At 34.5% G+C, this 26,750-nt stretch overlaps 1 protein-coding gene across 1 annotated transcript in view; it reads left to right on the forward strand.

The window, feature by feature from the left end:
- The window catches only part of NEGR1 (neuronal growth regulator 1), a 921,576-nt gene that overhangs the window by 519,497 nt on the left and 375,329 nt on the right, over positions 1 to 26,750 (forward strand). Inside the window, exon 3 of the mRNA XM_067005821.1 lies at positions 15,930 to 16,055. Coding sequence (XP_066861922.1) covers positions 15,930 to 16,055 — 126 coding nt within the window. The remainder of the gene's footprint in view (positions 1 to 15,929; positions 16,056 to 26,750) is intronic.

Below are 26,750 nucleotides of genomic sequence, written 5' to 3' on the forward strand. Positions count from 1 at the left end.
CTTGTCTGGGGCAGCGCTTCTCAAATTTTAATATACATATAAATTACCTGGAGATATCATTAAATTGCAAGTTTTGATTAGTTGATGTGGATGCACCTGACATTTTGCATTTGTAACAAGCTCCCAGGTGATAGAGGACCACACTTTACAGAAACTAGGCTCTAGGTATATAAATACTTAGAAATGAAATTGTAGAGATATATGTGCATCTTTAGTTTTATTCACTGTTTTCAAATTATTTGCAGATTTATAGTGATTTCATCACTGTATGATATTTAATTTTCTGGCATCCTCATCAACTTGGTATTTTCTAACTTTTAAAGCTTTACCAATATTATGGATTTGAATATGTGTTGTTTAAATTTTCCTAACTATTAATGAATTTCTACTTCTTGTCAAATAATTGAACATTCAAGATTCCTCTTTTATGAATTTCCTATTTATATCCTGTATCTATTTTTATTAACCTGTTCTTTGTTTTTGTTTCTTTTTTACTTATTGAACTGTTGAAAATTTTTATATATTCAGGATACCAATATTTTTTGCTTGTTTACATTCATTATAAATACATCCTACAGATCTGTGGCTTCTTTTAAAAATTTTATGGTGTCTCACATATGCATAAATATATATGTTTTTATGTCTTACTCATTTCTAGCTTCAATATCTATATTTTTAAACATTTAAATATTTAGATTTTAATATTTAGGCTTTTAATATATGCCCATCTTACTTCTGTGCATAATGTGAGGTCAAAATCTACTTTATCTTTTTTCGAATGTAGCCATTGTCCTAGCACCATTGATTGTATGGTACGTTATTTTTCCCTGATTTGTAATATTCCATCATCATATTCAAAATTTCTGCGTGTGTTCTGTGCCTGTTGTATGTTTTGTTTGTATTAGTTTCATTCTGGTTGGTATCTTTCTGACAGACTTTTATAATTTGTCTTGAGAGTATGATAGAATGTTTCTTTCTTTATTTTTCTTAATCAAGGTTGTCTTGGCTACTTTTCATCCTTTACCCTTCAATATTAATACTAGATTAATCTTATTGAATTCTGTGAATAAAAGTAGAAGTTTTAATATAATTGTATCAAATTTGTAGATTTATTGTAGGAAGAATTAACATATTTTTTTGTAGTCTAGCTGAACTCTTATCAATTTCATCAATTTAAATAGTATGTAACTTCTTTTGAATATTCTACAAAGACAATTACATTATGTATGGTCAATGACACTTTTGGACCTTTGTTTCCAATACCTACACTTCTAACTTATTTCCTAACCTTACTGAACTGGATAGGAACTCCAGTATAATGTAAATTAGAAGCAGTAAAAGTGGGCTTCTTTACCATATTTCACTTTTAATGAAACATGTCTATAACACTTCGCAGTTAAAGATAATGATCATTGTGAATTTTTGGTAGATCCTCTTAGTCACATTGTACAAGAAAGTTTCTATTCCTAGTTTGTAACTTTTTTGTTATAAATTATAGCTTTTTTCTTATATAATTTGTTCTCTATCCCAACTGACATAATTATATATATATTTCTCTTTCAGTCTGTTTCTGTGGAGTATTAAATTAATAAATTGTTGAACAGTATCCTCAGTCTTGGAATAAGGCATGCTTTTTTAATATATACATTTCTGAATTTGCTTGGTGGATTCAGTATTATAATTTAAAATGTTCTGGGTTCATAAGTGAAATTACATTTCTTGTATAGTTTGTGTCCATATTTAATATCACATTATATCAGTTTCATAAAATAAATTGGTGGTGTTTTCTTCCTTTTATTTTCAGGAATAGGCTTATAAGAAAACAATTATTTCCATACATTTTGTTTCTTTAATCTTCTTTTGAGTGTGTTATAAAACATACAGATTAGAGTTCCTTAGATATTGGTCGATCTCTTCTATAAAACTGTCTGGGCATATTTTTTATCTGTTACTAATATGACCACTAAATAAGTTGTTCCTTATAGGCAGACTACATTCTCTAAAAACTCGTTCTCCTCTATACTGTATTTCTGTCATCTTCAATATGTGATTTCCAATTTCTAAGACTATGTGCATCAAGCTGTGTAGGGGGAAATTACATGGAGGATCACCCATGGGAATTTGGGGGAGGGGGGCAAGCCTAGAAATAGCACACATCATGTCTGCTCCCATTCCACTGCTTAAAATTCAGTTATAAGCAACTACAAAGGATTCTGGGAAACAGAATGTAGTCGTGTGCCAAGAAGATGACATGTTTGTTGATCAAGTAGCAGCCTTGCTACCCCCAGAAAGGAACAGATTATATATCTTAACTACAAAAGTTCACTTTTTCTCTTATAAATTTTGTTTAATCCTCCTTTTAAAAAAAGTACTGTTCAGTAGTAAGCACACAGCTCGGTTCCTTAAGGTAACATTTGAATGTTATGGCTCTCAGCCTGATAGAAACAGTTTGGTATTACAGTCATAACACAATTCTGCTGACTCCCTACCAAAAGCACAATGTTATATGCATAATAAATCTTCTCATCAGCTGGTGACTCTGCTGTCATTTGGTACATATTTTCTTCTATAAAATAACTGACTAGCAAAAATCAACCATAATCACTGCTGTTTTTGCAGTACGTTTGAAAGGCAGGTGGTCATCCCATTTCTGGAAATTAAAAACAATTCAGAGATAAATATGGGAAAAAAAAAGAGAAACCAGGGCAGAAAGTGTGTGGGTTTAGGTGTTTGGTGAAACAGGATGAGAAGGGCTCTTACGTTACTCATCAACTGAGAAGCATATTTCCATCTGTTTATACTAACACACTGATCTGGATGCATACACTGTGACTGCTATAATGCACACAAACTCACAAAAAATTTGCTTAGGTAAAAACCACGTGATGTTCTGTTCATATTATGGTGGAAAGCCAAATATAAAATTGGTCAACAGAGTTTTCAGATAGCAGAGAATAGTCTCTTTTTTTTTTTCCTACAAAGATATTATTCAACTATTCTTTGCATTCCTAGAATTCAGCAAGAACTTATTTTGTCTTATTATGTTTTAAGCACTCAGAGGAAACATAAATAACCATTTGCCCAGGCCCTTTAGCATGTTCATGGTATTTTACTTGGATTTGTGACATAGTCAAAGAACATAGGAGTTGAAAAATCCCTATGAGCGTATTTGACCCAAGCTCTCACCCAAATATATTGATAGTAATCCCTTGTCTAATCCTACTGGTCTTCCATATTTCCCTGAGAATCTTTTGATGACAGGGAGTTTATATTCTCATAAATAATCTATTACATTGTGAGAACATTCTTGTTTAGGATATTTCACTATAATGACCTGAAATCTACCATTATTCTGTCCACAAGAACAAACTAGAATAAATCCACAAGTCTATTCAAAAAATCTTCCTTCTTTCCATTCCTTACCTTTATGTAAACATTCCTAGCTCCTTCAGCTGTGTTTTTACATGTTACTGTGTCTGGACACTTTACTATTCTGACTGACCTCTCATTGTAAAATAACATACCAGTGTGTCACTCTTAAATTGTAGTGACTATAAGTGAAAACATGACCCCTGATATGGTTTTATCAATAAGCATGTCTCCAAGAGCTTCATCCAAGACGTTTAAAATTGAGGAAAGGACAGAGCCAGACCCAGCTCCTCATGGCCGTCCTCTAACATTCTCCCTTCATACTTACATGAACCTACCCATCAACACTGGTTGTAGGGGCAAACAGTATTCTTCCTGGCTGCGTGGCCTCTTTGTCCACATTTCTCCATTCTATTGCTTAAACTATCATTAACAACTGTCAAATCACTCTTGAGATCTATGTACACTCAATATGTTCATAGAATTCCCTTTATCCATTAAGCTAGTTAACATACCAAAAAGGTTAATTTGGTCATTTTGATATGGCTAAACCTTGCCCTTCATTTATCTCAATCCTCAAGCCAAAAATTTAGATATGCTTTCTGCCCTTCCATTATAGTAGTAGCTGTGAAAAAAGAATAAATAGTTATGAAAGGTATAGGCAAAAATATAGAATAATAGAGTTAATGCTTAGTGGGTAGATTGAGTTTTCCAACTGGCAGAAAAACAAGAGGATTTAGCTTATTTTTTGCCAAGTGATGAGACTGGAGTGCTCAGAACAAGAAAGACTAGCAGGTAGGAGAGGTAGTTACAGAACACACATGCCCAAGAGAATACACTTTTCAGTCTTAACCACATTTTCAAGTTCTTAAGAATATAATATGATATTGTCTAGAAAATAAAAATACACAATACTTTCAACTGCGATGTGCAGATATGTTACACACCTAATACCTTGGAGAAACTAAAATAAATCAACTTTTCTTACTTAATACTCCAGGGAGTAGTTTACCCACAATGTTTTTTAATTCAAAAGGGAAAAGTAGTTAAATATCTCTGTTCCTCAGAATGTTGTAATTAATATGAGGGAGAATGACTTTTTAATGAGGGTGTTAAAAACTAACTCTTCAAAAAAGGAACATTTAGAACTGATAAAAAACATCCTTACTCAACACCTTCTGAGCACTTACTATGTACTAAGTATGATCTTGTAAAATACTCAGAGATCCATATAAAATAGTTCCTTGATTCATATGAGTTCTCCAGAAATGTGTAGGAGAAATATACATAGATTGGATATGTGTGCATATGTTTGTGTATTTTGTAACATAATTACGTATCTTATAATTAGATTTGCCCCGTTACTACCATATTCTATTATTAGAAATGACACATAATTATGTTACAAAATACACACAATCCAATATAATATATATCAACTATATGACAAATATACATACATGTATATACTCAGGTATGTACACATACATAGAATTTTTATATGTGCATATGTATATATAACATATATAACTCACTGGTTATACAGTTTTTATATTCTATTCAAAAATACTGAATGTAAGTCACCAAATTTCAGTACTTTTATATGGATTTTTGATATTATTTTATCATGACTTACAAGGAATTACCTATGAAGACCTTGCCTACTAATGAAAATGCTCATTAGAATAGCACCTAGATACAAGACAATTTATAATATTTAATCCACTGGATGGAAATGAACAACTTAAATGAACAAATTATTCAAAGCCAAGAGAATTATGAGTATCTGAAATTTCCAGAGTTCTTGTGATTCATATTTAAATGTAAGTCCCCAAAGCTAGCCCCAGTATAAAACAATTTCTGGCAAGAGACTGACATTTTTCCAATGAATAATTTAAAATGGAACTTTTTCTATGTGAACTGTCTTATATCTTGGCAGTAGGCATAGTATTTCAATAATTTATACAATTTTGAATATAATATAGTTAATGCCATAAAAGCAATTTCTTTGATATTGAATTATAAGAGAATGCACTTTGGCCACTATGACTAATGATCTAGGGGCCAGCAAATGGCAAATTACCTTTTAACCCAATTTTAGAGAGAATCTGTGCATGTAACCATAGGACTGCACTGAGATATCTGGGCATATGATTGCACAATAACATTTGGTTGTTACATTTTAAGCATAAATAAAGCATTCTTTTTGAGAAAAGCAGATAAAGAAACACGATGATTTAAAAATGTAGAATTTGTGGGGAAGCAAAATATTAATGTGAATCATAATATTATTATTTAAACTTCTGAATAAGACCTGTTCTCAGAATATTTCCTAAGGCAGAACTCTGATCACTCTGGAGATGTCATCATGGTTATTCCAAGACAGGTGAGCAACCACACATTAGTGTGATAATGCACAGCTTTTATGAGAAACCAAGCAATGTAATGTAAAAATGGGTCTTTCAAGGCAAATGAACAGGCTGAGGGCTTGCCAGAGTGCAGGGCATAGATAGCAAGTTGTGACTCCATGACTGCATTCAGACTACAAAGGGCTTGCAGTGGATGGTGAGGATTTTGCACACACATAAACCTACAGGCACTGTTTATTTTCATAGACCATGTAGATTTCTACATTATGACAGTTTTCCAGCTGTGATGATCAAGTGTCTTCAGTAAGCTGCAAATTTTTCTAAATCCCAGAATGGTGCCATTTGAGTTGGTGCTGAGGTAAATCCACAGATATTTTGATGAATTTGCATGGTACAAAATAATAGAATAGTTCATATCTAAAAATCTGGCAAACCTGGACTTTCATTTCTAAATGGAAATTGTCAGTCTTTAGACTGGTGCTCTCCAGTGTACACATACACATTTGTTTTGAGCTACCAAAAGGCAACTTTAGGTGTTTCAACCTAGTAGGTGGTTTGGGGTTTGTCTTCCTCATTCTTTATATATTTTCCACATTCTTTTCAATAAGTGTGTACTACCTTTATAATTAGGAAAATGCATATTATGTACAAATAACAAAGAAACCAGAGTACTTCAGATAAACCATTATTTTTTCTGATTGCACTGACATGACACATCTTCTCTACAAATGCAGAAAGCAGCATAGCAGGCTTTAGATATAAAAATGTACTAAAACACATTTATGGAAACCTGAGCCTCACAAAGAGACCTCCTGTTGAACCGGAAGAGGCTTACCTCAAGAAATCTGGGGCTTCCCTGGTGGTGCAGTGGTTGAGAATCTGCCTGCCAATGCAGGGGACACGGGTTCGAGCCCTGGTCTGGGAGGATCCCACATGCTGTGGAGCAACTGGACCTGGGTGCCACAACTACTGAGCCTGCACTCTAGAGCCCGTGAGCCACAACTACTGACGCCTGTGAGCCTAGAGCCCATGGGGAAAAAAAAAACAAAAAAACCTGGAGCCAGGTGTTTCAATATAACTCTATGAGTCCAAAGGTAGACATTGGACTCTCTTGTGTTTCAAAAAATGCTAAAGCAAGATTTTAGCTCTGGGAAATATTTGCAAAGAAGGCAGCTGGGTTCTAGCATGACACAGCTGGGCTATTTCCTCTGGTTTATGTAGAGAATAGTTCACTGCCAAAGATGAGGCAAGAAAAGTTCACCCGGGCCATTCCTGAGGGCATTTGCTGGCACATTTTCAAACAGAACAGTGGAGCTGGCCACCAGATTGGTGGGAATAGTGACTATACTGGAAGGTGGTACCTGCTTTCCTTAAGATAAATTCCTGGAAGGGAAATCATTGCCTCCCTGGGTTGGATTTTTTTAAGTTCTTAAAGTATACTGCTGAATTGTTTCCAGGAAAAAGCTCATTATTAATTCCTAATAAAATGTTATCATCACTGAAGGTTTTAAAGATAATAGAGTTGGTTTCTTAAGAAATCTGCCTCACTAGGTATAGATACCTAGATTTGTGTGCTCTAAGGCATTTCAGTTGTGGTGTTCTTCCTATGTATTTTGCAACTATTTTCTACTGGGGAGAAGGATGAGTTACAAAGGCATTGTAGATTCCCTGTGATATACAACACTGCTGTAGGTGTGTTCTAGCCTTCCTACTGCTGCTGCCTGAGGGGGTAGCTGTTATTATGGTCCTGATTTTAAGCAGTATTTTATATCTTTGAACCATCCAAGTAAGTGAAGCTGAAGCTATCCTGAGGTATAGCAGGGTTTTGAACTCTGGTGTGTAAACATTCATATGTAGAGGCCAGTTCTTGATCCTCCAGCAAAAATGAAGCAAAAAGAAAAATCTTTACAGTCTAAAATATTGAAACTCTTGTATAACAATGTTGTATTTCTGCTTTAAAAATGTTTATTCAGCAGGTGAGGAACTTGCCTTCAACCAAAAATTTTTAAATCATTAAATAAATATTAAGCCTCCAAAACTTATCCTTTCTAAACCAGTGACCTTTCTTTATTCTTTTGTCACATTTAATTATCATGTATGGTAAGCCTTCTTAATATAACATATGTACATACATGTATATTTACATATGTGTGTATATATATTTTTATATATTTGATACTGAAAATCTACCTAGCGAACACCTAGGCCTTTCCTCAGTAAGAAAATCTGTCTTAAAATTTAGGGATTACTTGCTTTCTTTCATCCTATTTGATGTATAATCCATGTATTAGGTAGTCAAGCAAACATGGAGAGAAAGGAAGGAGAGAAGGAAGTCATTTCCAACTTTGATTTTTTTCCATAACTCTATATCCTGTGGGATTTATCACTCTCAAATGCTCACTTTCTTCTCTCCATCACTGATTGTCTTGATCCCTGCTACATGAACCAATTCTACATTTTCCCAAGGGAAAATAACACAGTGGGGAAAAGTTGCTCATAGCACCTTTCTACTGAGTGCAAGCTATTAAGGTATCATCTCTTCTAGGGATAGTTACACTTTAATATTAGGTCCTTGCAGGCAAATAACTGCTCTGAGGCTGTGAAGGAGGGCTCTCTAACTAGAGTGGAGTTTTTAAATAAATAGGAGAGGGAAGTTTATGGAGAAGACTTTCTGGTGTCCTGTAAATGTTACCAAAATCTGTAGATTTTGGAGCTCACTCCAAACCTATTGGTCTAGGATCCCCTAAGTTGTGCCCTCTCTACCCCAGGATTCTAAAAAAATCTTACCAGATCATCCTGATGATTATCTGGGTATAGGAAACTACTGTTTTTAACCATCAAATTCCACTCAAATGTCATCTGTTTCATAAAGCCTTATCTAAGATCAGTATCCCCTCCAATTCTGACTCCATAGGCAGAGTTAGATTTACTGCTCTGTGTTCCCAAAACACCTTGCTGTACAGAATCTACTTTGTAGGATTTATGACTCCATATCACAATTAATAGTGTTAGATTTTTCTTTCTTTTTTTTTTTTTTTTCTTTTTTTTTTTGGTACGCAGGCCTCTCTCACTGCTGTGGCCTCTCCCGTTGCGGAGCACAGGCTCCGGACGCACAGGCTCAGCGGCCATGGCTCACTGGCCCAGCCGCTCCGCGGCACGTGGGATCCTCCCAGACCGGGCCACAAACCTGCATCCCCTGCATCGGCAGGCGGACTCTCAACCACTGCGCCACCAGGGAAGCCCAGTGTTAGATTTTTCTAACTCTTTAACGTGGACTCCTTAAGATAGGTCTCCTTAAATCAACTTGGTTTCTCAGTAAATACTTGTTGAATGAATGGATGGATGGATGGATTAAAATAGGTCACTGCTTGTTCTGCCAGTGTATATAGCTGACCCCCTGAAGGACATAGTAGACTGAGAACAATTTATACATAGGTCTTATAAAAAAGGAAAAACACTAAGTTAAGCAACATGATTCAAAGTTTGAACTGAAGTCTGAAAGATACATTTTTTTTCGAACACTTTCTTTGCCCCCCAAAGCAGTTCTGACATATTCCATCAGTAGGTAATTCACAAATCTGGCAAGTTTGCATTTACAAGTCACACTTAGCTATTTTTATCTCCTATCAATGATGGGATGAAGGGAGAAACCATAGAAATCTCTGAAATGTCATAAACCATAAAAAGTCAGTTTATAGTCTCTGAGCTGGAGAAAACAATGTTGCTAGTTAGATGCAGGCCAGGAAGCCATCAAGCACCCACCAGCAAGCCAGTTTAGGAAAAAAAAAATCATGCAACAATTTCTTCTCTCAGTTTGAGAACAGCACCTTTTCCAGGAGATTTGTTATGTAACCAAGATTTGCTTTCACTTTCTGGGGGCTGGCCAAGACTGAAAAGGGAAGTGCCAGCCTAAGGAAAGACTGTTCTTTTGATATTGCCAGCCATTACAAGATATGGGAGTTCAAAAAAAGCCAGTTCTCTGAAGATTTATAGTTATGTTTAGCTTGTTGACTCAAGCGGTTTGGAAAATCTTCAGAGATATAGGCTATTCGAACTCACCCAGACTCCAAGTCTATGGAGAGGGAAAAAAAAAAAAGGCAGAAATAATATGTACACACTATTCGAGTCAAATACTTTTGACCCTTAATTTACATAGCTTCTCAAGTAAAACAACAAACAAACAAACAAACAAAAAACTCTAACCAGAATACACAGTCCTGCCTAGGATGTGACAGCTCATTCTGTTGAAAATAAATTTACGATTATTGTTCAATTATTTCTCTGGGTTTGCATGGCAAAAGCTATAGTAGGCAATGCAGTATGGAAATGTCATGCTTTTAAATAAGTTAAGAGAAATAGTGAATCCCCAATGTTGGAGAACCTTGAAAAACGTCACATAGGACACTTGCGCTATAATTACATTTTCACTATATTCTCAGAATTTATATTATATCATCCTTGCAGTGGTATGAAATTCTATGGGAAATCATCATTATGAAGCCAGAGAAATATCAGCTCAGCATATTAAAAAACAATAAAACAAATATTGTTGAATATCCCATATGTGTCAGGCTCTTTTCTAGGTACTTATAATAGGCTGTTGAATAAGGTAAACAAGGTTCTGACCCAAGACCTTTACTTATGTTGCATGAAGAGAAGACAGGCAATAAACAAGTAAAGAAATAAATACCAATGACAGACTCCAAAGAATGCTATAAAGAATAAACTATCAATACCAGAGGAGGGGGAGTGAGAAGGAACAGCGTGTTGTGGGGTGTAAATGGTTATTTCAACAAGACACACACCCAGAAAAATCTATCTTGCTTGAACATGTTCAAAGTCATCAGTGACACATGCTTTCAGATGAAATTTAACCCTTTAACATTCCCTCAGAAATTCACATTTCAGTGTTCCTCCTTTGTGGTAAGCTTTTGAGGTGGAGAAAGTCACTATGAGAGAGGTGAGTCAAGCAGGACACAAAAAGATGGAATAGCTTTTATTTTTCTGTTTTGTTTGACCCAGTGAATTATGCATATGACCCAGTATATTCATAATTCAATTAGATATATTAAAACCTTTAAAGGTTTTTAGAAATGAGCCTATGGCTTCAGAGACTGAATGGGAAGACACGTAGTACACCTGCTTATAAATCACTGCTGTGATTTTTATACCCTGGCTATGGAAGCAGGTGATTTTTGTGCCCAGAATATTGTGGTTATAATAAGTACTCAACTGGTGTTTTTTAACAATCTGTGAGTATTTGTGGACCAGCTTAAATATATAATCCATCCACCTTTTAGCTCTTGTAGCCTAAAGAAGCCCTCCAAATGGGTTTGTATGTACTGTTGTCTTTCACAGACTCTTACAACTTAAGAACTTGATGGGGCATTTAATTGATTCTAGTAAACCAATGAAACTGCCCAGATCCAAATAGTCCATGTCTTGCATTTATTTACAGTTAAGATAGCCATGAAATGCATCCTCTAAAGATTTTCATTGTTATGTGTGGCACCACCTCACATCTCATGCAACTTCATATAGGTGTGAACTCTATTTTATTTATTATCGTCTACACAGACTTTAAAAAAATATATTTTCCACCAGCTGCCACCCCGCAGCAAAGACGCCAGGCTCCTTGTCTCTGACTTCCTCACACCAACATCCTGGCCGCAGTCCCTGAACAGACTTTTCATATAAAATAAAAGAGTGTGCTCATATGATTCCTGTGTTGTACATATTTGTCACCCTTATGTTGACTTCTCAAATTTTTAATGGTCATGTTCCACACTACAGGACGAGTTGTTGGAAGAAATTTAAGTTAAATCTGTGAAGGCTGCTCATTAAACAAACAAAATCTTATTTTATTTATACAGTTCAGAAATTATGTACAAGTAAAAAAGAAAGTAACCATGAGGACACTCACAGACTCAATTGTCCATCATAGTGCAAATGGTAGGGAATAATCCCAAATGGCTGGTTGTGTGGAAATCGTTAGTATTTGGTTTGGATATGTATTCTAAGATTTTTCTTACTAAGAATGCTCCATCCTGCCAGAAAACACCATGATAGATGGTTCCAAAAGGAGAAGGCAGTTGGGGCAAGTCAGATTGCATAATTTTTGATGAAAGTGAAACCAGTAAGAGATTTGAATTACCTTAAATGAATCTAAATCTATAAATGCATCTAAATATGCATCATTTCCTGCCCCCCACCATGGCATCAACTGAATAGGAGTTGAGAACAGGGTGGTAAACAGTAGTTGAAATTGAGTCCTGTGAATAATTGATTAAAGGCAAAGTAGGTTATGAATTTGAAGGTACAAGAGTGATTCCTTTAAATGTATGTGGGAATTAAAAAAAAAATTTCCCTCCAACACAAACTTTAAATCCACTCCCAACCCTATTGCTTAGAAAGTTTCCAATGTTCTTCAAAGTCTCTAACTGGTGATAAGCAACAGTTCATTATTAACACAGATGTAAAGTTATGTGTATCCCCAATTAGGGTCCTATTAGGAAAAAGATATTCTGTGATTTAGTGAGAAATCTAGAACTTCTACCTTTCAGTGTTTTTATTTATGGTGTCATGATGATGATGACAATTTTAATGTTATAATAATTATTTCCTGCAAATTAAACAAGTGTATATTTAGATGAATAACTTATTCATTTATTACTCTGCTCTAGGTCATAAATACTTAAATAATATACACAGCAACCTAAAATACTCATTAAAATATAGAGCTATTTAGTGACTTAAAAATTATTGAATTGATTGAACATACTTCTTTTTAAACAATTGATTTTTAAGTTTAGTTTATAAATAAAAAGGTTGAAGGAGTTTGATATAAGGTATATAGAAAAGAAACAGATGTCTAGAATAGTAAGTTATTTTAACTCTCCTCATCTTTCTTTTTTCTATGCAAGTGCATAGAATATTGGACATACCATATGAAATGCTTTGTCATTTAGAAAGTTCAATGGCGTTCTTCCCACCTGTGGGCATGCACCATTTATACACAAACTGTAATCCAGAATGGGAGGGTCTTAAGACACTCAAGACATTACCATTCTCCAAGCTCCTGCCACCCACGGTAGAAGTATCACTTTTCTTTTTCTTTATATCTTAGCCTAATGTTCCCCAGATTCATCCCAAACCCTTCCTGGAAACCACACCTTATTCTGGAGGCAGAGCTAACAATATCTCCATTTCCGTTCTTATATCGAGGTTACTGATACTTCTTTATTATAAATAGCACCGCAATGAATAACTTTGTGGATAAACTATCCTTCATGGTTTGCTCTAAAAGAAACAAACACAAAATTAATCTCTGATGATTTGAACCCAGAAGGCATACCTAGTAGACATGTGTTATTCATGTAAAATGAGAAAGGAAAATGTGGAAAATATTTTTCTTCTCTTAGTTACTTACCAATCTACCTCCCTCTTTTAATTTTAAGTTCCTTGAGGTCAAGGATTATGCTTTGAAATTTTTGCATTTCCTGAGTCCAGAATTATTCCCTCCATAATAATCAGTAAAACTTTGAAGACTTGAACTGGATATGCAATTCAGCAAAGCAACACCTGTTTTTGCCTCCACAAGCTACATACATTGCATGTGAAGGACTTCATTGGCCCTCTCTACACACACATCTGTTGCCAACAGGTGATGTATTCTGGGGAGAAGTGCCTTGCCAGAGAGATTTCCCTTGCTAACATCCTCTTTCCAGATGTTTCTTTCCTGTAGCAGATCCTGAATTATGAGGCCCCGGGAGGTGGTTGCAATCACTGAACTGACATATCACACCTGGAATTCAACAGTCTTCCCCCACCACAGAATTTCCCATAGTTAAATGTTAAATCTAAGTTATTGCTAAGGGACTTGGCTATTTCTCTGTGAAATCAAATATTGTGCTTAATATTAGTTTACCACTTTAAATATAAGTAGATGTGTAAAGATGAAACTAAACTATTTTAAAGTCAGATAAAATTGACAAAATAATTTAATTTAGAGACTAGAATGCTTGGTCTTGTGGCACTCCATCATTTCTTTTAAATATATACACCTCTGCCCAAAGTTGAATCAGTTATATGTTTAAAATAAAACTAACCAGACTAGACTGATCTCTGTGTACTATCTTCTACATAAAGAAGGAAAGTATCATATAACTTTTTTCTTTTTTTAATAGTAGACATTGGTATATATGTATCTGTATATTTATATATATATATATATATACACACTCATAAATATATACACGTGTTTGTATACACACATGTATTTCATGGTTTACTATATCAAACCAATACCTACATTCGTATATCCAAAGGATATACGTTTTTTAATGTTATAAGTTTATTTTTATTAAATCTTCAATTCACTAGTAAGTCTTGCACATTTTTCTCTACTTTCTTTCTGGGGTATTTTAAAGTTTTTATTTCTGTTCTGTTTCAGTTAAGCTAAAAAGAGTCTTCTATTTGGAATGGTTTTAATTTTTTATTATTTGCCTGAGAAGAGCTCAATGAAGAGTTTAATTAGATAATATGTCTTAAATGTCAATTAAAGTATGTCATTTAGAAATGGATACAATAGTATATCACTTAGGAATAAGCCCTTTTCTCAATCATATCACCAGTTATTTAAAATTGAATACTTTATATTTATAATCAAATCATTCCAGATTTTCTTGTAGCAGAGTTTTGGTTCCATTAAAAAAATCAAAGATGATCTTCAAAGTATGAGTAATTTAATTTATCCTTATGACAGATTTTAGTAACTGGTTTTTAAAATAACTGTGAAAACATATCTCTTGCCGAAAGAAACCCTAAGAATAGAACAATGAGAAAAATTCCACTTAAAAAGCATGTTTTTATAATAGTTATCAATGTGTCTAATTGCCATTTATTTAGATTTGACCTGAAACTTCAACATACTATAATTTTTATATAGGAAACCAATACCTATGGCACAGGCCCATCGTGTATACTATCAAAGTGGTGAACTTCTGAGAGCAATTTTAAGGCATGGGAAAAGAGCAGTAGTGAAATTAAAGTCAAACACCAAATATGTGTTTTAAGGCATCTAATAATAATATTGATAGCTAAGAATGATGCCAGGAACTTTTCTAAACCCTTTAACATATGTTGACTTATTAATCTTCACAGTAGCTATATGGGGTTTGTACTATTATTATCTCCAGCTTGCAGATGAAGACCTGAGGCTGAGGTAACACAGTTAGCCTGTAGAGGACACAGAACTTATATCCATGCTGCATAAGGATTAAATGAGATCATTTGGTATTTGAGAGAATACAGACATTTTTATCCTGGAAGTTAATTTAGGTATTTTCCTATTCAACATTCCCAAAGTTTATTCCAGGCTCACTACTTTCATCAAATGCTCTGTTATAAAAGTTTCCATAGCTTAATACAACAGGAAAAAAAATCACAATATTTGCCCTTTCACTCTTGTAGATTTACAGAGCAAAGGTCATAACAAAGGTTCTAAGAAATCTCAAAATAAAGAGACCTGTTTCAACAAAATTTCCATCCATTACTGACAAGAAAACTCATGTTGAACACTTCTTTCACAGCCCTTAGAATTTGTGTTCCTTAGAACATAAATGCTCAGAAATTCCAGCCCTACTATTTGGCAGATTAGAAAATTGAGACCTAAATTGCCTTTGTGACCCTGAAATCTTACATCCCAATTCTGTACATGTTTTACCTCACTTAGCTCTTAAATCACCGTGCAGGCATAACTGTTCTGCTAGTTTAAGTTTCTTCCAGATTTCCATTTTTCTTGAATCATTTCAACAGGAAAACTATCATTATAGTAAAGATACATGGATGGAACAGACAGATGGCTATATTCTAGTTTACATAATACAAAGTATTCACAACAATATTTATTGATCATTTAAGTACTATTTAAGCTTTTTGTTATTAAATATTTAATTTGTCCTAAAATATTTCATAGCCAAATATTAGAGAAAATTAAAACCAATCAAAACCCCAAAAAACTCTAGGGTAATTCTGAGGATCTAGAGAATCTATCTTTTAGGTGATGACCATGGGCCATAAGTACATTTCGCCACCATAGTTTGATTGCATGATATCATGGAGTTAATCGTATATAGTTCAACAGACTTTTATACATTTTTTTTCTGACCACTGCATGTTTTGCCATTTCAGTTCCTCCGAAGATATATGACATCTCAAGTGATATGACCATCAATGAAGGAACCAATGTCACCCTGACTTGTTTGGCCACTGGGAAACCAGAGCCTTCCATTTCCTGGAGGCACATCTCCCCATCAGGTAAAGCAGAAAAGTATCAGTGTTGCTCATGCTGTTCAATATCCTCCTGTAACCTCACATGTTCAGAATGTAAGAGTCAACTAAATTTTTGTATCCTTTTCATGAGGTAGTCAGGATGCATATTTTTATACTTATTCTTTATACCTAAATGCATGTAGTTCACAAAAGTTAAATGAACATTTTCTGTCAGAGCCCAGAGTAGAACTTAGGTCTCTTGATTCCTAGGCAAGGTTATTTTCCCTGCAGTATACTGGATAATCACAAATCAATAGACAAAAGTCTCAAATGGATATATCACAAGAGAAATATCTTCATTTAAATGTGTAAGGCTTTTATTCAATCAGCATCCACATGTTAATAGGCCAGCATGAACTGCTGACGTAATCAGGGGAGAATAAAATTATACAAATTATCAGTTTGCTGGGTCTAACTTCAAACTGAAGTTCAGAATCAAGGATTTGGCAGTTAGAATTAAATTTTAACTGATGAGGGATCTAAAAACTCAAGAGTTTAAGTAACGTGTACAAGATCACATAGCTAGGTGAAATTAAGGGATATAACACGTTTATCGGTGTCTGGTGCTTCTGATACAGGGCACATCCTCCTAAAGAGACTGTCAACTTTAGGAAGCTGGGGATAATCATCATCAAGACAGGTCTGTTTTCACAGCCACGACTCTAACCAAGTCATCAATTTGTGTAAAATCTAAATATTTGAACTACATAGCTTTAAATGTACCATGAAGTAAGAGTGGTACTTTTAATGAATAAGATCCCACCACATTTCAGATAAACAATATTTGATTTATATTTTGGGTAGAAATAACTTGAACAGGCCTAGGATGAGGAAATCTCTTTTAAAGGAATCAAAAAGGCATATTTTATATAGGCGTAGAAAGATTACAATTAGAACATCTATTTTATCTGCTAATGCTTTCTTTAATATCACTTATCCTTAAGTGCCTTTTGGTTTTCTCATTTATGCAGTAGGTCTAATGAGACTTACTCACATCATACTCTTAGTATTACTATTAATGTGAGAAAAAAATCAATAGAACAGCAATATACCCTTACATAATATGCATTATGGTCCCTGTAATATTTCTGAACCATAAGTGTGCTTTTGACTGCCAACATTTCACTCTCTAGAGTGCCTACAGAATCATAAAACTGGTATGTGAGCACTGAATTAGTGGCAAGACTCTCCATGGGGTATAAGTGATGCAAACCCAGGACTAGCAGTTAGAATACATGTGCTCCAATCTCAACTTCCTTATTCATCAGTTCAGCAAATCCTAGTGCAAATCTCTTAGCCTCAGTTACCCTCAGCTAGTTTCCTACTTTCCAAAAATCGAATGATAAAAATCCCTGGCTATTGTGAGACTCAAAAAAGATAATAAGCGTAAATGTGCATTAAAAAGTATAAGGTGATATGCAAATGTAAGGTTGATTCTTAATCATCTTTCCAGGGATTTAAATCTGATATGAAAATATAATTTTTGTAAGAATGAAGCACATAATCTCCATCTTCATACAATTTAAGATTAATATTTTGGATTTAACTCTCCTTCTTTGCAGTGCTTGTTATTATGCATATTCTTTTTGTAAGTGCTTAGATACATTTTAGTTTAATTAAATACCATGAATGTTGGTTAGTGAAGTTATTAGAATGACGATAATGGATAGCATCATGAAGCTGAAAGAAGAAGGATTGGGTTTATAAGTTAAACTGTGCATAGATTTGTTTTTCTGATCCTACCATACAGAGCAAATGAGTAAAATTAGCATAAATATTAACTATTATCTAACGAATAGCTAGACATAGCTGATATTTTTATAAATGGCTGGTCACAGGAAGGTAGCTCCACAGAGCTTCTCCCTTATCTACGGAAAAGTTAGGTTGTGAGTTCAACCACATCACAGACATTGCCTGAACCAACTGAAGTTGCCATTCCACTTGTTAGTTCAAACAACTTAGCGTACTTTCCCCAAAATATCTTTCTTGAGAAGTTTCTGAATATATGAGCTTCCTTAGAGTTACTTGTAGTGATGATTTCTTCCTTTCTATATTTTCTATTCTATATGTAGAAATTAATTTCAAATTTATATTTTAAAAGTTTGGGATTAGCAGATGTAAACTATTATATATAGGATGGATGAACAAGGTCCCACTGTATAGCACAGAGAACTATATTCAATATCCTGTGATAAACCATAATGGAAAAGAACATGAAAAAGTATATATATATATATATATATATATATATATATATATATATATATATATATATGTGTATGTGTGTGTGTGTGTGTGTGTGTGTGCGTGTGTATATAACTGACACTTTGCTGTACAGCAGAAATTAAACACAACATTGTAAACCAACTATACATCAATAAAATTTAAAAAAAATAAAAATACTCCCAGTAAGAAAAAAAAAAGTGTTACAGAAATAATGCAAAGTACACCCTATGTCCTTTACTCAGTTTCATCCATTATTTTTCCCATTTGCTTCAACATTTGTTGTGTGTAGAGTATGCAGAAATATTTTTTTCATTGAATTATTTGAGAACAGCTTGCATACAGCAAGCACTTTTCTCCCTAGTTATTTTCAATGTGCATTTCTGAAGAAGGATATTCTCTTCTGTAACCACAGTGCAGTTTTTTACTTTTGTACATTTAACATTGGCATTATACTTCTATCCCATTACTATCCATGTTCCAATTTTGTCAACTGATTTAATGGTGTCCTTTAGAGAGTTCTTTTCCCTTTAGTATTGTATTTAGTTGTCATATCACTTTAGTCCTCTTTAGTCTGGGGACTATTCCTTAGTCTTTCTTAGTCTTCCTTGACATTTTTCTACTTAAAAAAAAATAGAATATTTCTCATTCTGAGTTTGACTCACGTTTCCTCATGATTAGAGTCTAGTTATGCCCATTTGGGATTAAATATGTGAAGCTGTAACTTCTCAGGGAATGATATCCAGTGGCACAAGATATCCAACCCTGTTTCTGAAATTGAGGGACCTATTTACATCTCTCAAATGCTGTGATATCATGAAGCTAAAACTCACTTAAAACTTCTGGAGAACATTGACAAGTTTACACCAGGCATTTGATTTTGAATAGAAAGACAAAATAAAATTCTTAATCACACATCATTTATTAACAAATCTAGATCCAGTCAGAAAAAATATGAAAACTTAAAAAGATAAATTTAAAAAACAGAGATTGTATATGACAAATATGGAAGCATTTTGAAAGCCTCTGTCAAATTTCTACTTATTATTCATTGCCGTTTATCTTAATCTCTGTTTCCTAGTTCATTCCTATTCTTTGATATCTGGAATCTTCAGAGATTTTCTTACTTTACCCTGCTGGTGTTTATAAGCTAGCAAAGATATTCTTTTGGCTCCGAAGCCAAAATTTGAACATGAACACGGGGCTGTGTATCTCAAACTCTTTTTCCTCTAATCTCTATATGCTTAGTGCCTTTTGAAAGGATAGTCTCATTCTAATTATCCACAGGAGTTAAGATCATTGCCTAACTCAAGATAAAGAATGTTCCGTTAAGTTCCCTTTATCCTGTTATGTTCCATCCATTCTTTCCTGTTTGTCAGGTCCTTATTCCATTAAATATCCTCTTTATACCTACATCTTTAAGCTCTTCTCCTCTATTAACTTTATCCTGTCCACATTTAAACAGGCTCAAGTCCCTCTTTTCTGAAATCAATCTCCTGACACATCACTTTTGTTTAGTCAACAATTATTGAGCACTTATAAAGGAAACAACAAACAAGAGGTCAGAGATGTAGGAATAGAATCAGAAAGCCATGATTACAAGAAGCCAAAAGAGGAAAAAATTCCTGGAGCAGTGAGTGGTTAAAAATGTCAATAAGGTTAAATAAGATCAGACCAGTTACCTTTGGGTTAGATAGTTTGGTGATCATTGCAGCAATTCAGTTACATAATGTACCAGAAACTCAGCTGTGGAGGAATAAAGAGCAAATAAGAAGTGAAGAACTTAGATGTGGAGGCAAACTATGAATCCAGTTAGTCAAGGTGAAAATTTTGTTTTTCTACTTTTACATACATTATTTTTTGTATGAGGAATATCTTTTGTCCCCCTCTACAATTGTCAAACTTATTCCTTTTTCAATTTTTAATGAAGGTATTCCTAAGCATCCCAAGAAAAATCAGGTGCTTCTTTCTCCATAGTTACATAGTACCTTGTGCCACCATTCATGTGGGACTAATTCTCTGAATTGTAGTCTTTGGATTTGTTTGTCCATGGTCTTATGGAACAGGGAACTCCTTTTGTCCAGAAACAGTGTTTGTTGACTTTTGTACCCCATGGCTTAGCACAAGACCTGGCACAAAATAGGGTCTCCATAAGTACTGCAGAGTTAATGGATGTTGCTCTCTGTCCTTGCTTCCCACATGACTTCTTATAACTAGAAATTAAAATTTGAAGAGATAACATGGTAGTGTCACAAGCAAGTATTTCCTGTCTGATATCTCCCCACTACCTTTATCTCCCTAATATAAATACACAAACATACCCCTAAATATGAATCACCCCTTAATTTCCCTTATGCCTTCAATATGGTTACACCTCTGTGGTACTGTGATTTATAAGAAATATATATATATTTGACCTTCATGCCATTTCTGGCACCAAGCTCATAAAAACCCTGGAATTTCACATCAGGGGAGTGAGCTATAAAGGTGTTTTTATTATGTTAATCAGGGGACTTTGGGACCACACCTAAGGTTGGTTGCCAGGAGAACCAACTATGTGATTAGAGGATTGGAATTTTCATTCCTACTCCACTGACTTCTGGGGAGGGGAGAGGGGTTGGAAGTTGTATCAGTTCTCAATTGACAATGATTTAATCAATCATGCCAATGTAATGAAGCTTCCATAAAAAATACTAAAGGACAGAGTTTAGAGAACTCCTAGATCAGTATACATGTGGAGATTCAGGAAGAGTGGTATGCCCAGAGAGCCTGGAAGCTTCTCCCCTCATCCTTTCCCCATACTTTGCCCTATGTATCCCTTTCATCTGGGGGTTTCTAAGTTATATCCTTTTATAATAAACCAGTGATCTAGTAAATCAAATGTTCCTTTGAGATCTGTGAGCTGCTCTAGCAAATTAGTCAAACCCAAACACAGGGTCTTTGAAACCTCTAATCTATAGCTCATTGGTCGGAAGCATGTTACTGAACTGAACTTTGAGTCCACTCACCTGCCATGTAGCAAAGCCAATTTACTGACACCAGGTGTGGTGAAGGAAAGTATAGTGTTTATTGAAGGTTCCAAGCAAGGAGAATGGGCAACTCATGCTCAGAAGACCCCAGACTCCTCAATGGATTCCAGGGAAGGGATTTTAAGGACAACATTGGGTGAAGGCTGCAGGGTGCCTGACTTTCTTCTGATTGGTTGATGGTGAGGTAACAAGGTGGTGTTTCAGGAAACTTTATCAATCTTCTGGTTCCAACCAATCTGGGGTCTATGTGCTTATGGTCACCATGTAGTCATCCTCCTCCTCCTGGGCATGGTGGGTCTTAGTTTCTGCATAACAACTCAAAGATATACTTAGGTTGTTATGTATATGCATTGAGGAGGAACTAGGATTTTATTTTATCACCCGACTATTGTTTCTTGACTGCTTTTCTTTGGTTTCTGCATTCCCTCACTAACCTAATTAGTAACTGTATGAATCTGCTCTTTGGAACTCAAAGAATGCCTAGGACACCAAAGCCTTTTTCTACAAATAAGAAGTGTGGTACACAGAGGGGCTTTTGTACCATTGAGGGCCCCACAGGGTTCTTTCAGTTTCAAGCACAGGTGATAACCTGGAATTGCTACTGACATTTGTTGGGGGGGGGGGGAGCAGGGCAGTCTTGTAGTACTGAGCCCTTATTCCGTGGAATCTCATGCTCTCCCTGGGTAGTGTCAGAATTGAGTTGAATTGTAGAACACCCAGCTGGTATTGGATAATTGCTTGGTGGTGTGGGAAACCCCCCATCAACATGTTGGAATTAGGTTCAGCACTTTAACTCCACTAATGTAAAGAGCAGCTTGCACCAAAGAAATTTTAGTTAATATGGTTCAACTAACATGTATTCATTACTTTATATAGTCTAGGAAAAATGGGAGGTACTTGTGTGTACTTGTCTCATATAAGCCTCAAAACTGAACTGTCAGAGTGTATTGTCATCCTCATTGTGCAGATGAACATGGCACTCAGATTGTTTAAATAAATTGCCCCAAATGAATATGAGGTTCTTTTTTTCCACTTTTTACTTTGAAATAATTATAGGCTCACAGGAAGTTGTGAAGTTAGTGCAGAGAGCTTCCACATACTCTTCACCCAGTTTCTCCCATGTTACATTATATGTAACTGTAGTATGACACCAAAACTTGGAATGGATATTAGTGCAATGTGTGCATGTAGTTCTACATCATTTTATCATATGTGTTGATTTGTGGAGCCATCATCACAATCAAGATACAGAGCTATTCCCTCAGCACAAAGATTTACTTTATGCTATCCTTTTAGCATCGCATCTACTCCTTCACCATCCATCATCTCTAGCCCCAACAAACACTAATCTGTTTCCCATCTCTTTAATTTTATCATTTATAGAATATTATGTAAATGAAATAATTCAGTGTGTGACCTTTTGAAATTGGCCCTTTCACTCTTGAGATTGATTATCTAAGTTGTATCATACACCTCAATAGTTTGTTCCTTTTTATTGCTGAGTAATATTTTGTGATATGAATGTACCACAATTTGTTTAGCCATAAATGTGTTACAGAATATTTTGGCTATAACAAATAAAACTGCTTTGAAAAATCTTGATTTGTTTTTTCCAACCCACATATGTTGTTATATTTTAAATAAGTCTTTTGTAGATAGCATATTGATGAGTTATGTTTTTTATCTACTCTGACAATCTCCATATTTTGACTGGTGTATTTAGACCATTTAAAATTACTTTAATTATTGATTCATTAAGGCTTATGTCTGACATCTTTTTCTTTTTTTTTTTTTCTGTTTGTTCTCCCCCTTTTTTTTGTTTCTGTTTTCTTTATCATGCCTTTCTGTGTGTTACTTGTGCACTTTTAGAATTCCACATTGTTTTATCCACAGTGTTTTAGAGCATGCCTCTTGGTATAGATTTTTTAGTACTTTCTCTATGAATTATATCATATATACATAACTTATCATAGTCTGAGGGTATTCATATCTTACTACTTCCAGTGAAGTATAGAAACCTTACCTCCATTTACTCTCCCACTTTTCTCATGTACTTATCTTAAATATTTTCTCTATACCATGAGAACTGTATCAGACAATGGTAAAGTTTTTGTTTCACTTGTCAAATATGTATTAGAAAACTCAAGAGAAGAAAAGTGTTTTGTATTTATCTACCTTTTTACTTTTACCATTGTTCTTCCTTCCTTCCTGATGTTCTGTTTCCTTCATTTCTATCTAGAAAACTTCCTTTAAACTTTGTGTGTGTGTGTGTGTGTGTGTGTGTGTGTGTGTGTGTGGTAGGTCCACTGGAGACAAATTTTCTTAGTAGTCTTCATCTGAGAATGCCTTGATTTTGTCTTCATTCTGGAAGGATATTTTTGCTTGGAATAGAATATTGTGTTTAATAAAACAGGTCAGTCATTATTTAACATTCGAGTGGCCTTAAAATGGCCATAAGGCAACATTTGGAAATCACATGTATCAAAGTATAGAAACTTTTAAATAAAAAGTAAATAGTATTTTCCATGATTTCCATAAATATTGCTATGAGTTTACCTCAGCTATAAGTTAAATAATATAAACTGTTAATCAAGAATAAAACACACTTTTCCAAACTAAGAGATTTTAAGGACTTTAAGATTTTTAAATGACAGTAGTTTCAGGATAAACAGAGTAAACAGTCAAGAATTCATTAGACCATTTTTCAGCAACCTAAGACCTGTGAACCAAACTGGCCTACTCTCTGTTTTTGTAAATGAAGTGTTTGTTATTGTTGAAACACAGCCACACTCACAACCTTACATATTCTTCATGGCTACTTTCTTACTGCTATGGTAGAGCTGAGTAGTTGCAATAGAAGTCACATGGCCCATGAAACCTAAACCATTTACTCTCTGGTCCTTTAAGAAAAGAATTGCTGACCCTTGCATTAGATGTGTTAAAACAGGTTCCCAGATGGGTAACATACAGGTTTAGCATTAAACCTCTCATAATCTTTAAAGATAATTAAATATAACTGTAAGATAGAAGTTCCTAATTACTAATTATCAGAAAAAATAGACTGAAAAAAATGAAAATTATTATCTAAAAGCCATGAACACTACTGAAATATACTGTTTAAATAACTCTGAAAATAGTTTAAGTCATCACAGGTACTAACTGGAAAATATTACTTTCTATTAGTGCTCTTGATTCCATTGTCATTCCCCTTTCATGAAAGGAAGTCTTCTTTGAAATGCTTGAGTGCTGGGCCAATACCAAGGGTGACATGATGAAGAGGCTGTGTGTGTGCTCCTTGCAAGCTGGCAACCTGTCCCCCAAACACTATAGTTCTTTAAGAGTCTTTTTACAGGTTTGCAATCCTGACACTGCACTTTGCTCTTTAATGTTAGGAAGAAAAAAATTCAGTAAAACCAGCAATTTATGTTGATGACATTTCAACAATACCAGACCTTCAGGTTATAAACTATGGTTCTACCTCCCTAGTATAGTTGAGTTGCACACTTTGTGGAGCTTTTGTGAATTTCCATAATGGCTTTGCATAATGGATACTTATATAATGAATGAATCTACATAATGATGGCAAGTTAAACTTTTACCATAAGATTGTACACCAATAATTTATATATACAGTTAAAATTGCCTCTTTGTTTTGAGAGTTTTCTTTATAATTTTAACTTTCATTTGTCTGTATCCAAAGCCCCTCTACTTCTATCCAGTTATTAGTGGGCTATCAGAATTGTTTGTATTCAGAACTGTTAATGCCTGCTCTTTGAATATAGAAAGCAAGAAAAATTTCAGTATTTTAAGACAAATATAAAGCTAAACAATGAGCCTGATCATATGATGAATCAATATAAAAGATAATCCATTATTCTCAGAGGAAAGTGCTTACCGATATAAAAGAGAAAACAGGAACCTACCAAGCATTCCGAAGCATTTCATAAAAGCTCTTTTTTCTTTTTAAATGAAACTTGATTTTCTGAGAGAACAGGAACATTAGGAAAAAAATAAATAATAATACCACACTAGATTATGTCTTCCCTTAGTGGACTGAATTTAGGGATAATTGTTGGCATCAGACGTTTATATTTTGGGAATTAGATTTTCTAGTCTTTTCCCCAAGTGATTTCAATGTCACGTTACATGTGTTACAGGAAGGTATTATAAGAATGGTGAATGTCTAAGCAAGTTAGGGCTCCTTTGAAAGTTATCATCTCAGAAAATGAAGCTTTTACTTTGGGTGTAAGTTTCATGATATTTCATTCAGAAGTGGGACTCCATGGGCAAAGAACTGCATTAATAATACTGAAGTAGATCCTATAAAGATTCAGAAAGAGCATAGTAGGTACTGTGAAACTATAAAATGAGCCTAACTAATACTTATTTATTGAGCACTTAGTATGTCCCAAGCACTGTTCTAACATAGGTTAACATATGTTAACTGGTTTAATGTGAAATAGTATTATAACTTCATGTTCCACATTCATGAGGAAAGGAACATAATTTTCATTTGAACCCAGGTTTTAATGAGCATTTGAACCCTGGCAGTCAGTGAAGATACAACTTGGTTTTACTTCCTCATAAATGTAAGATCATATCCTCAAGACTACATTTTTATACAAACAAGGCCTACCAGAATTTTAGTGCCGTTCCTGGATTATTATTAAAATATATATAAGGAAAAATATGTTAATAATGATTTTTTTTTTTAAATCAAGGCCTAATGTGTCCTTGACAATTATAGATGAGCATATTGTTGGCTTGAAATAAACTGTTATAAAAGAGTAATAGGGCTTCCCTGGTGGCGCAGTGGTTGAGAATCCGCCTGCCGATGCAAGGGCCACGGGTTCGTGCCCCGGTCCGGGAAGATCCCACATGCTGCTGAGCGGCTGGGCCCGTGAGCCATGGCCACTGAGCCTGCGCGTCCGGAGCCTGTGCTCCGCAATGGGAGAGACCACAACAGTGAGAGGCCTGCGTACTGGAAGAAAAAAAAAAAAAGAAAGAGTAAGGACCTCTAGTGTAAAATAGCATTATATCCATTTTTCTTAACTCAAAATTAATATATCACTATTGAATTTTAATTAAACTCCAGCTTATTTTAAAATTATATTATTTTATTAGTTTGACCATAATTGGGAATAATCATCATTAGTAGAAACTTAGAATCATCTTAGTAATCGTGGATAATAGATCAATAAAACTATGGTAAACACTTTTTATTCCTTTCATTTTTTGTGCGCTCTCTCTTTAAGATCCGTTATTCAGGCAAATATGGCTACATAGGAGGCGCTCAATAAATATATGCTAAATGACATAATATTTTAGAAAACTATAAAGTCTTTTAATGATTAATAAACATATTAACTGATTAATGTTTTAAAATTAATGGCTAATAATTATTTTCATTTATAACCTTTGTGAATAG

Source organism: Kogia breviceps, chromosome 1, assembly GCF_026419965.1.
Source record: "Kogia breviceps isolate mKogBre1 chromosome 1, mKogBre1 haplotype 1, whole genome shotgun sequence".
In the NCBI taxonomy this organism is placed as follows: Eukaryota; Metazoa; Chordata; class Mammalia; order Artiodactyla; family Physeteridae; genus Kogia; species Kogia breviceps.